At 40.9% G+C, this 13,941-nt stretch overlaps 1 protein-coding gene across 4 annotated transcripts in view; it reads right to left on the bottom strand.

Annotated features, from left to right (window-relative positions):
* Kiaa1328 (KIAA1328 ortholog) overlaps positions 1-13,941 on the bottom strand; it is a 283,276-nt gene that overhangs the window by 235,384 nt on the left and 33,951 nt on the right. For all 4 annotated transcript variants that reach the window (XM_021151131.2, XM_029472090.1, XM_029472091.1 and 1 more), the window contains one exon: positions 11,386-11,501. In XM_021151131.2, coding sequence (XP_021006790.2) covers positions 11,386-11,501 — 116 coding nt within the window. The remainder of the gene's footprint in view (positions 1-11,385; positions 11,502-13,941) is intronic.

Below are 13,941 nucleotides of genomic sequence, written 5' to 3'. Positions count from 1 at the left end.
TNCGCACCACGATGTACAACGTCCACAAGCAGAGGACTTCAAGTACTATATTGAATAGGTAGGGAGAAAGTGGGCAGCCTTGTCTAGTCCCTGATTTTAGTGGGATTGCTTCGAGTTTCTCTCCATTTAGTTTGATGTTGGCTACTGGTCTGCTTTATATTGCTTTTATTATTTTTAGGTATGGGCCTTGAATTCCTGATCTTTCCATTAGTTTTATCATGAAGGGGTGTTGGATTTTGTCAAATGCTTTCTCAGCATCTAACAAGATGATTATGTGATTTTTCTCTTTGAGTTTGTTTATATAGTGCATTAGGTTGATGGATTTCTATATATTAAACCATCCCTGCATCCCTGGGATGAAGCCTACTTGATTATGTAGAATGATCGTTTTGATGTGTTCTTGGATTTGGTTTGCGAGGATTTTATTGAGTATTTTTGCATAGATATTCATAAGGGAAATTGCTCTGAAGTTCTCTTTCTTTGTTGGATCTTTGTGTGGTTTAGGTATCAGAGTAACTGTGCCTTCATAGAATGAATCGGGTAGAGTACCTTCTGTTTCTATTTTGTGGAATAGTTTGAGCAGAGTTGGAATTAGGTCTTCTTTGAAGGTCTGATAGAACCCTGCACTAAACCCATCTGGACCTGTGCTGTTTTTGGTTGGGAGACTATTAATGACTGCTTATATTTCTTTAGGGAAGATGGGACTGTTAAGATCTTTAATCTGATCCTGATGTGGTACCTGGTATCTGTCTAGGAAGTTGTCCATTTCATCCAGGTTTTCCAGTTTTGTTGAGTATAGCCTTTTGTAGTAGGCTCTGATGATGTTTTGGATTTCCTCATTATCTGTTATGTCTCCTTTTTCATTTCTGATTCTATCTTGTTGATTTTCTCAAAGACTCGTTTGGTTCATTCTTTGAATAGTTCTTCTTGTTTCCACTTGGTTGATTTCAGCCCTAAGTTTATTTCCTGCCGTCTACTCCTCTTGGGTGAATTTGCTTCCTTTCGTTGTCAAGCTTCTAAATGTGCTGTCAGACTGCTAGTGTATGCTCTCTGTCATTTCTTTTTGGAGGTACTCAGAGCTGAGTTTTCTTCTAAAGACTGCTTTCATTGTGTCCCATAAATTTGGGTATGTTGTGGCTTCATTTTCATGGAACTCTAAAAAGTCTTTAATTTCTCTATTTCTTCCTTGACCAAGGTATCATTGAGTAGNGTGTTGTTCAGTTTCCACGTGAATGTTGGCTTTCTATTATTTNTGTTGTTATTGAAGATCAGCCTTAGTCCGTGGTGATCTGATAGGATGCATGGGATAATTTCAATATTTTTGTATCTGTTGAGGCCTGTTTTGTGACCAATTATATGGTCAATTTTGGAGGAGGTACCATGAGGTGCTGAGAAGAAGGTATATCCTTCCTCTTTAAGGGCTTCTACTTGTTTAGCAGTGTTCTCCTGTATTTAAGTGAGTTATTAATGCCCTTCTTAAAATCTTCTACTACCATCATGAGATATGATTTTAAACCCGCATCTTGCTTCTCAGGTGTGTTGGGGTATCCAGGACTCGTTGTGGTGGGCGTACTGGGTTCTGATGATTTCCAGTGTTCTTGGTTTCTTTTAGTAAGATTCTTATCTTTTAGTAAAATTCTTAAGTTTGCCTTTTGCCATCTGGAAATCTCTGGTGTTAATGTTCAAGCTGTCTCTGGTTGGAGCCTGTTCCTCCTGTGATTCTGTTAGCCTCTGTCAGCACTCCTGGGAGTCCAACTCTCTCCTGAGTTCCAGTGGTCAGAGCACTCTCTGCAGGCAAGCTCTCCTCTTTCAGGGGAGGTGTCCAGCAGTCTGGAGCTTTGATCCCCCTCCTGAGTTCTGGGGTCAGAACTCTCCTCTGGCAAGGAATGTGCCCAGGGGTCTGGGTCTCAGCTCCACCTCCTGGCTGAGGATGACAGTCCAATGGGACTCTGTTGTTTCTGCTGAAACAAGAGTTAGAGGCTTTTCTCTAGAGGATGACCAGTGGGGTCTATGTCTCAGTGGACGACCACACACCAATGCATACATGGGCAACACTAGACAAAATCGACACACACACACACAAGGAACACACAGCATACAGTTGGAAGCAAGATATATCCTGAGGGAGCATAGGGGAAATTGAAAGGAATGAGGGAGTGGCCATGGACAAAATATATTTTATATATTCTCTTAACATTTCACACACACACACACGTACACGTGTGTGTGTGTGAAATGTTAAAATAATAATATATACATGTATATATATTTCATATGTACATATGAAATGTTAAGAGGATACTATTTCTAAAAATGGAAGGGAAGTACTTTGTTTCTGATGCAGCAATACAACAGACAAACACTCTCCTCAAAATATTCTTGGTTTTCTTCAGTGAGCAACCAATAGATACCAGCTCCACAGAGCTTAGAAGCAGCCCAAGCATTTGTATAATAGAATAAAAACTACCCCAACCCTGGTGAAGAAAGGCAGATGAATGGAAAACAAAGTGACCAATCATCCCCTCCTGCATGTTCTCAGTACAGCTCACAAGAGAGATTCCATCTTTTAGTCAGTGACTACTACAGAGCCTAGTTACTCTTTACAGACATGATAAATACAACAGTTCATATTCCAACAATCCTGCAAAGGAGGCATCATTAGATACAAAAGATGATTCACAGGTTCAGGAACTTTTTGGGGTAGAGATACGGCTAAAAGGTACAGCACCTGCTGAGGTTCTGAACTCAGTCTCCAATTTTATCAGCAGTAGGGGACACAGGCTGAGGAAATGGCTTCGTTTGTAAAGTGTTTGCTGAGCTGGCATTACAACCTGAGTTCAAATCTCCAGCGTGCTTGTCAATGGCATGCACTATAATCCCAGGAATGGGTAGGTAGGGACATGCACATTCCTGAGCTCACTGGCCTGCTTGTCTAGACAAATCTAGTTCCAAGTTCAGTGACAGACTGTTCCAAAAAAGAAGGTGGACAAGGATTAAAGAAAACACCTGACCTCTACCTGTGGTGCCTCCACACATACGAACAACTGTGCATGGACAAATGTACCATGTGCATGTGTGCAGCATGAGTGTGCACGCACAGACACACACACCGGTTGGGGGAGTGATGACAATATTACTCAGTAACTGTCTTTTGTAGTCAATGAAAAACAAAGATGTATTTACTCTAATAAGCACTGTGCTTCAGACCTGTTTCTTCACACTTCAATGATGCTACCAGATCTCAGACTTGACTGTCCTTCTACAAGTTTACTAATGCCATCAATCTGAGTCATTCTCTAGAAATACGAGTTCAAATATTAATTAACTTTTCTAAAACGTACATCTATTACGTTACAATATTCAAATGCCTATGTTTCAGAATTAGAGTTGGGCAAATTATTCTTTAAGTGTGAGATTCTCTCTCCTTTCACAAAAAGGTAGGCAAAAGTTCCACAAGGTTCAAGAGACCATGTGGCACTGAAAAGGACACTTATGGCAAAGTATTCACTTGTTCAAAGACTGAAAATTATCAATGATTTTTATGCTTTAATAAACTAATTTTGTATTTAAAAACTATGCCATACCCTACCCCTATGCAAACATTTAAAATACCTTCCCTTTTCACTAAAAAATTAGTCTGTATAGTTAATCAGTTATTAGATCTTTAAAAAAACTAATCTGGTATAACATACCTTAAAAATGTCCCAAACTATAATTCATTGTTATGGTGCCTCACACAGAGATAAACTTTAAAATGAACTGAGATTATCTGACAAAATGTAGATGAGCCTGAAGCATTCATGTGTGCTAGGTAAATGTAACTGTAGTTAAAATTATATTGTTTTAAATTACAAGCTCATTTTATGTTTTGAAGTTTTATGGAGTTTTATGTACTGTAAAATCATCTGTATTAACCTCTGACAGGTTTATTCTCTTAAGGAGATTTGTACCTGTGCAATATACTTGTAACAAAAAATCCTGAGTATCATTGTTTGTATCATTTCTTTCTCCCTTTTGACAATAAACTTCTATAAACATGACCCTTCATTTGTGATTTAAAATGTCTTAAAGGAATTACATCAACTAGTCCATCTTAACTGTTGCAATACCAGCATTTACTCCCATCTCTCATTCATAGTTCAAACAATGCTTAGACCAGCTCCCTGCTTACTATATATGAAGCAGATACAAGTCTCATGTTTGACCTCAGGACCTCACGTATGTCCTCTTCCTAGCAGAGGGTCAGGTAATGAATATTTTTGACTAAGTGAATCCCAGTTGATGCAATTACTAGAGCGCAAAAGTAACTAAAGATAATGCATAAGAGACACAGCTAGAAGTAATGTTGAGTCTTGACCTAAGTCTTGGGAAAACCATTACATACTGTGCTACTACAAGGCATCTGGGCTATCTTAATACATGCTTTCCAGAAGAAACCATGGGCATGAGGAGTTTATACAACTTCAGCACTGAAAAAAAAAAATCATTCTGCAGAGTACCATGTCACCATTGCCTACTAAAATTACATGCTACCTTCTAATGGGAAGCTACAAAAGTTTCTAAGTATAATACTATACAAACATGGACTTAATATTCTAATACCTATCTTACCCTCTTTCCTTAACTTACCCTGATGCCATTAGATGTTGTAGAACATTTTGTCCCAGGAAGATCAAAATATCAACACTTTTTCTTCATATAAAAGTGAGTTCTATATTCCCTGATTTTGTACCAGAGTTGAAGGCTAACTTCAGTCTCCTTCTCTCTCACTGCTTGCTAACTCTCCCCAAGTGAGACAAGCCGCACACTTACCTTTTCAGCCTCCTTTGCTGATAGCAAAGCTACATAACACCAGTAATATCATAAAAGACTATCAGATGAGAAAATAACAGGATACACAGATTAAGGATTTTTGTTTTGTTTTCTCTTCTTTTTAAATGGAGAGGACTTACAGTTGCCAAAAACTCTGGTCCATTTTCTCCCTACCCTAGTTAAAATATGTTCCTTTGTTTGGTTGGTTATTTGTTTGTTTTTTGTTTTATGTTTTTGGGTTTTTTTTTTTTGGTTTGTTTTTTGGTTGTTGTTGTTTTATTTGTTTCTGTTTTATTTTGAATATTTTTTAATTTACATTTCAAATGTCATACCTGTTCCGGGTTTCCCGGCTTCCAGAAACCCCTTATCTCATCCTCCCTGCCCCTGCTTCTATGAGGGTGTTCCTCCACGTATCCACCCACTCCTACCTCCCCACCCTTGATTCCCCTACACTGAGGTATCCATCAAGCCTTCATAGGACCAAGGACCTCTTCTTCCATTGATACATGACAAGGCCATCCTCTGCTACATATGCAGCTGGAGCTATGTGAACTCCTTTGTTGATAGCTTAGTCCCTGGAAGCTCTGGGAGGGTCTGGATGGTTGATGTTGTTGTTCTTCGTATGGGATTGCAATCCCATTTAACTCCTTCAGTCCTTTCTCTAACTCCTCTATTGAAGACCCTGCACTCAGTCCAGTGGTTGGCTGCAAATATCTGCCTCTGTATTTGTAAGGCTCTGGAAGGGCCTCTCAGGAGACAGCCATATCAGGCTCCTTTCAGCATGCACTTCTTGGCATCCACAATAGTGTCTGGGTTTGGTAACTGTATATTGAATGAATCCCCAGGTGGAACAGTCACTGGATAGCCTTTCCTTCAGTCTCTGCTCTATAGTTTATCTCAATATTTGCTCCTGTGAGTATTTTGTTTTCCTTCTAAGAAGGACTGAAGCACGAACACTTTGGTATCACTTCTCCCTGAGCTTCATGTGGTCTGTGAAATGTATCTTGGTTACATGGAGCTTTTGGACTAATATCCACTTACTAGTGATTGCATTCCAAGTGTGTTCTTTTGTGATTGGGTTACCTCACTCAGGATAATTATAGTCCAGATCCATCCATTTGCCTAAGAATTTCATAAATTCATTGGGTTTTTTTTTCAATTTTTTATTAGACATTTTCTTCATTTAATTTCAAATGCTCTCCCGAATCTCCCCCACCCTGCCCCCTACCCGCCCACTCCCACTTTTTGGCCCTGGCATTCCCTTGTACTGGGGCATATAAAGTTTACAAGACCAAGGGGCCTCTCAAATTCATTGTTTTTAATAGCTGAGTAGTACTCCATTGTGTAAATGTACCACATTTTCTGTATCCATTCCTCTGTTAAGGGACATCTGGGTTCTTTCCAGCTTTTGGCTACTATAAATAAGAATGTGATGAACACAGTGGAGCATGTGTCCTTATTACATGTTGGAGCATCTTCTGGGTATATGCCCAAGAGTGGTATTGCTGGATCTAGCAGTAGTACTACGTCCAATTTTCTGAGGAACTGCCAGACTGATTTCCAGAGTGGTTGTACCAGCTTGCAATTCCACCAGCAATGGAGGAGTATTCCTCTTTCTCCACGTCCTCACCAGCATCTGCTGTCACCTGAGTTTTTACCTTAGCCATCTGACTGCTGTGAGGTGGAATCTCAGGGTTGTTTTGATTTGCATTTCCCTGATTAAGGATGTTGAACATTTTTTTAGATGCATCTCAGCCCTTCGGTATTCCTCAGGTGAGAATTCTTTGTTTAGCTCTGTACCCCATTTTTAAATAAGGTTATTTGGTTTTCTGGAGTCTAACTTTTTGAATTGTTTGTATTTATTGGATATTAGCCCCCTATTGAATACAGGATTGCTAAAGATCTTTTCCCAATCTGATGGCTGCCTTTTTGTCTTACTGACAGTGTCCTTTGCCTTACAGCTTTGCAATTTTATGAGGTCCCAGCACAAGCCATTGGTGTTCTATTCAGGAATGTTTCCCCTGTGCCCATATCTTTGAGACTCTTCCCCACTTTCTCCTCTATAAGTTTCAATATATCTGGTTTTATGTGGATGTCCTTGATCCACTTGGACTTGATCTTTGTACAAGGAGATAAGAATGGGTCCATTTGTATTTTTCTACATGCTAACTTCCAGTTGGACCAGCACCATTTGTTGAATTTCCACTGGATGGTTTTAGCTCCTTTGTCAAATATCAAGTAACCATGTATGTGTGGGTTCATTTCTGTGTCTTCAATTCTATTCTTGCCAACCAAATCCAAGAACACATCAAAACAATTATTCATTTACCATGATCAAGTAGACTTCATCAAAGGGAGGCAGGGATGGTTCAACATACAGAAATCCATCCAAGTAATTCACTACATAAACAAACTCAAAGAGAAAAAAAAACACATGATCATTTCATTAGATGCCTAAGAAGCATTTGACAAAATTTAGCATCCCTTCATGTTAAAAGTCTTGGAAAGATCAGGAATTCAAGGCCCATACCTAAACATAATAAAAGCAATATACAGCAAACCAGTAGCCAACATCAAACTAAATGGGGGGAAACTTGAAGCAATCCCACTAAAATCAGGGACTAGACAAGGCTGCCCACTGTCTCCCTATCTATTCAACATAATACTTAAAGTTGTAGCTAAAGCAATTAAGACAGCAAAAGGAGGTCAACGGGATACAAATTGGAAAGGAAGAAGTCAAAATCTCACTATTTGCAGATGATATGAATGTATACTTAAGTGACCCAAAAAATTCCATCAGAGAATTCCTAAATCTGATAAACAACTTCAGCAAAGTGGCTGAATATAAAATTAACTCAAACCAATCAGTAGCCTTCCTCTACTCAAAGGATAAACAGGCTAAGAAAGAAATAATGGAAACGACACCCATCACAATAGTCACAAATAATATTACATACCTCGATGTTACTCTAACCAAGCAAGTTAAAGATCTGTATAAGAACTTCAAGTCTCTGAAGAAAGAAATCGAAGAAGAGCTCAGAAGATGGAAAGATCTCCTATGCTAATGGATTGGCAGGATCAATATAGTAAAAATGTCCATCTTTCCTAAAGCAATCTACAGATTCAATGCAATCCCCATCAAAATTCCAAATCAATTCTTCATAGAGTTAGAAAGAGCAACTTGCAAATTCATTTGGAATAACAAAACACCCAGGATATTGAAAACTATTCTCAACAATAAAAGAACTTCTGGGGGAAATCACCATCCTTGCCCTCAAGCTGTATTACAGAGCAATAGTGATAAAAACGGCATGGTATTGGTATAGAGACAGGCAGGAAATGTGTTCCTTTGAACTGGAATAGCCATTAGAAGCTAGAACTGTAAAGTGGTCAACACTGATAACTTTAAAACCCCAAATCATGAGAGAGGCCATCTCTTTCAAGTTCTTATGTGAAAAACAGACCCTTTAAATAAAATTTTCATTCAATTTCTAAACTACTATTTTTGTAATGTACTAGCTAGCCAAAGTACATTGTGAATTTTCAGTAAATAGCATTTCTCTTACTTGGAAAGCAAGAACATGGTCTCTGACCTAAGGGCTGACATTCTTAGATTCATGAAGCTCAAACAGGCCGGAAGAGGCCCAAAATGATTACCAAGGCACTATAGTGGAGGGACAGAGAGTCAGAGCAAGAAAGTCAGACTGAAAGAGGCAGAGACAGACAAACAGAAACACAGAGAAAAAGATACAAAGAAAGAGAGAAACAGAGCATCAGAATCAGAGAGAGGGAGAGAACAGAAAGAAGCTAATTTTTTACTAATATGGCATTAATAATCCTTATACTCTGCAGTCAAAAGTAAAAATTCAAACTGCATTAATTTTCTATTTGAAAAATAGAAGTTCAGAACTCATTTTTTAAAGTTATGGTTTTGTGATTTTTAAGCTAGTTAATTTATCATTAAGATCAGACTTTTCTAATTTCTTTTTAAAAAAGAATACATGATTATTCTCAATGCAAGACCATGTCTATTACTTGCAGGATCTTTGAAATACTAACCATCAAGTCAGTAATGTACAGGCAATAAGGACAATGGTTCTTTCAAGCATTCACACACTGGTTTTGATGGCAGATCTACCATACTCTGTTTAGCTGTTTCTCTCTTCCATAAAGAAAGTACATAAATATGGGTATTTTAATTCATATGTCCTTCTAAGTAAAACCTTTTACCTTTAAATATGTTTCTACAGGGGCTACAGAAATCATACAGTAGTTAGGAGTATGGAAAACCTCTGGTATTTAAGGTTCAAGTCCAGCAGGACTTAGCCTCTGGGATCGGCTCAGTATGGAAAACTCCCTTCATTGGCAGGGTTTTTGCTTCTCTGACTTTGTCTGGGAATTCTAATCCCCACATATTCCTCTACTCTAGGAATATCGCATAGCCTCAATTAGATTATAAGATCAATTTCCTTTCTCCTGATAAGAACCTGCTTAGGCAGCACCTGAGATTCTTAATGGGCTTCTACATGCTAATTAGGCATTTTTTTGGTATCTTATGCCCTCAGCTAATGTCCTTTGCCCATCCTAGATGTCCCTATCCTCAGTCCTCCAAAACTTTATAAGTCTTGAATCAGCCTAAGTAAAGTTGATCTGCCTCCTGATAGCTGGTCCAAGTATGAACATTTACAGTGTGTACTCACAGGGCTTCCAACCCTCCCCCTTTCTTGTTCTTTCTGCTCCCACTGTCCTCATCATCGAGACCAAGGAGACTCACATAGGAGTACTTACTGCTCTTTCAGAGGCACTTAGCACCATTTGGGGTGGCTACAAAACAACTATAACTCCAGCTCCAAGGGATCCTTTCTCTGTCCTCCATGGGCCCTGTCCTCACACAAAGCCATGGTGCAGATACATATAATTTCAACAAAAAGCAAATCTTAAAAAATGTTTTTACTTTATTTTTATACAAACAATGCACTCTGTACATGCACACATGCACATGCTTGTGCAAACACACACATACACATACCTTTCTAACTCTAAATTGCAAAGCTTTCTGCTCTATGACATTGTTGGTTTTACAGTAATATAAACATTTATCAACCACAACACCTAAATAAGGCTGGTGTTGTAACTTCTAGATTTTTCTCTTTCACTCTAGTGTTTATAACAGAGTAGGATACCTTTGAACTGTTTAAACTTTACCTTGGAAGAAATCTAAATACAGAGGTTAAGACTCCATTACAGTAGTAGGCAGGATTTAATAAGACCCAATATCTTATGGTAATGCCCAGATTTCTTACCATAGGTTTTAGTTGACAAATCAGCAGAGTAATAGCAGCAGAGAGGCTAGGTGGCCTTACAAGGACAAAGGAAGCACTAGCACATGCTACTAAATGTCTTTCTGACTGTCTAGAAATGGTAGCACATGCAGATGTACAAGTGTCCAAGTGAGGACGCCTCAGTCTCACTGGGAGAGTGAAGAAAGCAGTCACAAGTGGGGAGGGAGGGAGAGATTTGGGAGGGAAAGTGGATGGGGTCAGGGCTGGGAGGAGAGGGGAACCTGATCTGATATTGGGTGACGGAAAAGGACTGAAGCCCTGAGGGCCAGCAGAAAGAATGGAAACATGCAACCTCAGGAAATAGGAGGTTGGGGGAACCCTCCAGAATGCACCAGAGATCTGGGAGGTAAGAGACTCTCAGGAATCAAAGGGAGGGACCATACATGAAATGCCTGACAGCAGGGAGAAGGAACTTATAGAGCCCACCTCCAGCAGGAAGACAGGGCATCAAATGAGGGATGGGGTTGCTATCCCACAGTCACATCTCTGACCCATAATTGTTCCTGTTTGAAAGAATTACTGGAATGGAAATGGAGAGGAGCCTGAGGAAAAGAAGGTCCAGTGACAGACAAGTCCAAAGTGGGATCCAGCTCAAGGGGAGGTCCCAAGGCTTGATACTATTACTGAGGCTATGGAGAGCTCACAAAAAGCACCTATCATGACTGCCCTCCGAAAGACTCAAGATGCAGCTGTGAAAGAGTCAGATGCAGATATCTGCACCCAACCAATGAACAGAAGCAGCTGACCCCTGTTCTTGAATTAGGGAAGGCTGAAAGAAGCTGAGGAGAAGGGCAATCCTGTAGGAGGACCAGCAGTCTCAATTAATCTGGACTCCCGAGATCTCTCAAACACAACACCAGACAGCACACACCAGCTGATATGAGGCCCCCAACACACATAGAGTAGAGGACTTTGGGGTCTGTGTTCATTCAGAGATAATGCACCTAACCCTTAAGAGACAGGAGGCCTCTCCCAGGGAGTTTAGATATCAGGTGTGGTGGGAGGTTGTGAGTGGAGACATCTTCGTGGAGACAGGAGCATGGGGAGGAGGTATGGGATATGGAGCAGATGGAGGGTAGATGGGGGTGAGGTGAGGAATGGAATATGGAGTGTAATAAATAAATTAATTTTAAAAAACCAAGTATAACAAATATTTCTCTGGTTTTTAAAATTTCTTCATACAAGAGTCAAATCTGCTGGACATAAATGAAAGTCACTTTCAAAAGGATATCTTCCCTTTCTTTGATGATCAGTTCATTCTGCTCTTCTAACTGCCGGATCTTCTTCTCAAAGGACTCCTGCTCAGTTTTCAGCCGTTCCTCTGTCACCTCCTTTTCTTCACTTACTCTAAAAAGAAATATCCCCCCCACAAAAAAAAAAATGGAGGAAAAAAAAAGTCCATCAGAATAAAGCCACATGCCTAAAGTTGCAGCTCATCTAAAATACATTTCCACAAAGGCACACATGATTCTTAGGGAGCTTCTGTGGTTTCAGTTTCCTCAAATTTGCAACATCTATGCTCCAAATTTTAAAAGATATGTAAAGAAAACATCTGGAATCCTAGTCTACATTTGTCGTTGAAGCAATGTCAGAGCACAAAGAAACAATCAAAGCTCCCAGCCTCCACCCCATCTAGACAGTAATGCAGTCAACAAAGGGTGATCTAGTGAAGGGAGCAGCTGGCCTGATACCAGAAGGAAGGAAACTTCGAGAAGTGCATGCCCAGTGCTGGCTTACTAATTCTTGGGAAGAAAAACAATAGCTTACACGTGAAAGTTTACCACCATCCTCAATTAGTGACCCTTCAGATGACTTCCTCAAAACACCCATAAACTCTCATCTTACTTAATATGAAAAGAACTAACAGGACTAGCAATCATACCAGAGTGAGTGAATTCCTCTTGAAATCTTATATTTTACTTTAAATATTATTGCATAGTTTACATTCCTCTGTAAGATAATCTTATGTTTTAATATCAAAAGCCCTCTGTGGTAGTTTGAATAAGAATGCCCCCACAGGCTTATATATTCAAATGTTTAGCCAGGAATGATACTATCTAAGAAGGACTAGGAGGTGTGGCATTGCTGGAATCCCCGTGGCCTTTCTGTAGGAAGTGCATCACTGGGGATGGGGCAGGAGTGGGCTTTGAGGTCAAGCGCTTTTCTCTGTGCCTATGGATCAGGATGCAGCTCTCAGCTCTGCTCCAGTGCCATGTATGCTGCCCTGCTTCCACCGGGATGATAATGGACTAAACCTCTGAAACTGCAAGCTAAGTCCCAATGAAATATTTTCTAAGAGTTTCCTTGGGGAAACAGAGGAAGAGCAGATCTGGGGGGGCCAGGGAGAATTGGTAGTACAGGCACAGAAAACTGCAGTCATGATTTAATGTATATAAAGAACAAAAATTAAAATTAAAAAATAAATTGAACAAAGATTTAGAAAAACTTTAACAAAAACAATCCACAGAACTCAAGAAGGTTAACAAGGCAAAGGGGCCAAGTGAGGATGCCTCAATCCCACTTGGGGGAAGAAAGCAATTACAGGGGCGGGGTGTGTGGGTGTGTGTGGAGCAGAGTAAGGGATGGACCTGTGTGGGAGAGAGTACAGGGAGGGGGAAAGGGGGAACATGATCGGGTACTTAGCAAGGGGGTGGAGGGATCAGGACTGAAGCCCTGAGGACCAGCAGGAAGAATGGAAACAGGCAACCTTGGGAGGTAAGTAGTAAGGAAACACTCTAGAATGTACCAGAGAACTGGAAGGTGAGAGATGCTCAGGACTTGGAGGGAACTTAGATGCAATGCCCAACAGTTGGTACAGGGACCTTGTAGAGTCCACCTCCAGTAGAAAGACAGGGCATCAAATGGAGGGATTGTCATCCCATGGTCAAAAACTCTGACTTAGAATTGTCCCTATCGAGAGCATCTGCAGGAGACATCTTGGTTCCCTGACTCCACCAAGGCTAGTCTGCACAAGTGAGAGTGTAAACTACAGAAGCTAACAGCTTCTGGGACAGGTGGGAGCCACAGAGCTTCTGAGGCAGCCCCCTTTTCGGGCTCCAGACATCCAGGTACCTTCCCTGCTAGAGGATAGGTGTCTGCCAGGCCCGGGAGGGCTTTTCCAGAGCATCTGCGGAAAACATCTTGGTTCCCGGACTCCACTGAAACCAGTATGCACAGACATCTGGGCACCATCCCTGCCAAAGGAAAGGTGTCCGGCCTGGCCTGAGAGGGAATTGCCAGAGCATCTGAGGGAGACATCTTGGTTACCAGACTCCACCAAGACTAGTCTGCACAGGTGAGTGTGTGGACTACAGAAGCTAACAGCTTCTGGGACAGGCAGGAGCCACAGAGCTTCTGAGACAGACCCCTTTTCAGGCTCCAGACATCTGGGCACCTTCCCTGGCAGAGGATAGGTGTCTGCCCGGAGCGGGAGGGCTTTGCCAGAGCATCAGCTGGAGACATCTTGGTTCCCAGACTCCACTGAGACTAGTCTGCACAGGTGAGAGTGTGAACTACAAAAGCTAACAGCTTCTGGGACAGGTCCTGTTTCGAGCCTTCATCTTCTGCCAGGAGGCAATTCTGAATGCCAGATATCTGTGCACCTTCCCTGAGAGAGAAGAGCCTGCCAGCAGAGAGTGCTCTGACCACTGAAACTCAGGAGAGAGCTAGTCTCCCAGGTCTGCTGGCAGAGAAAAACAGAATCAGGAGAGGAACAAGCTCTAACCAGAGACAACTATAACAACTGACTCCAGAGTTTACCAGATGGTGAAAGGCAGACATAAGAATC

This window comes from Mus caroli, chromosome 18 (genome assembly GCF_900094665.2).
Source record: "Mus caroli chromosome 18, CAROLI_EIJ_v1.1, whole genome shotgun sequence".
Lineage (NCBI taxonomy): Eukaryota > Metazoa > Chordata > Mammalia > Rodentia > Muridae > Mus > Mus caroli.
The sequence above is the reverse complement of the archived record's forward strand: the minus strand, read 5'-3'. Positions and strand labels throughout refer to the sequence as shown.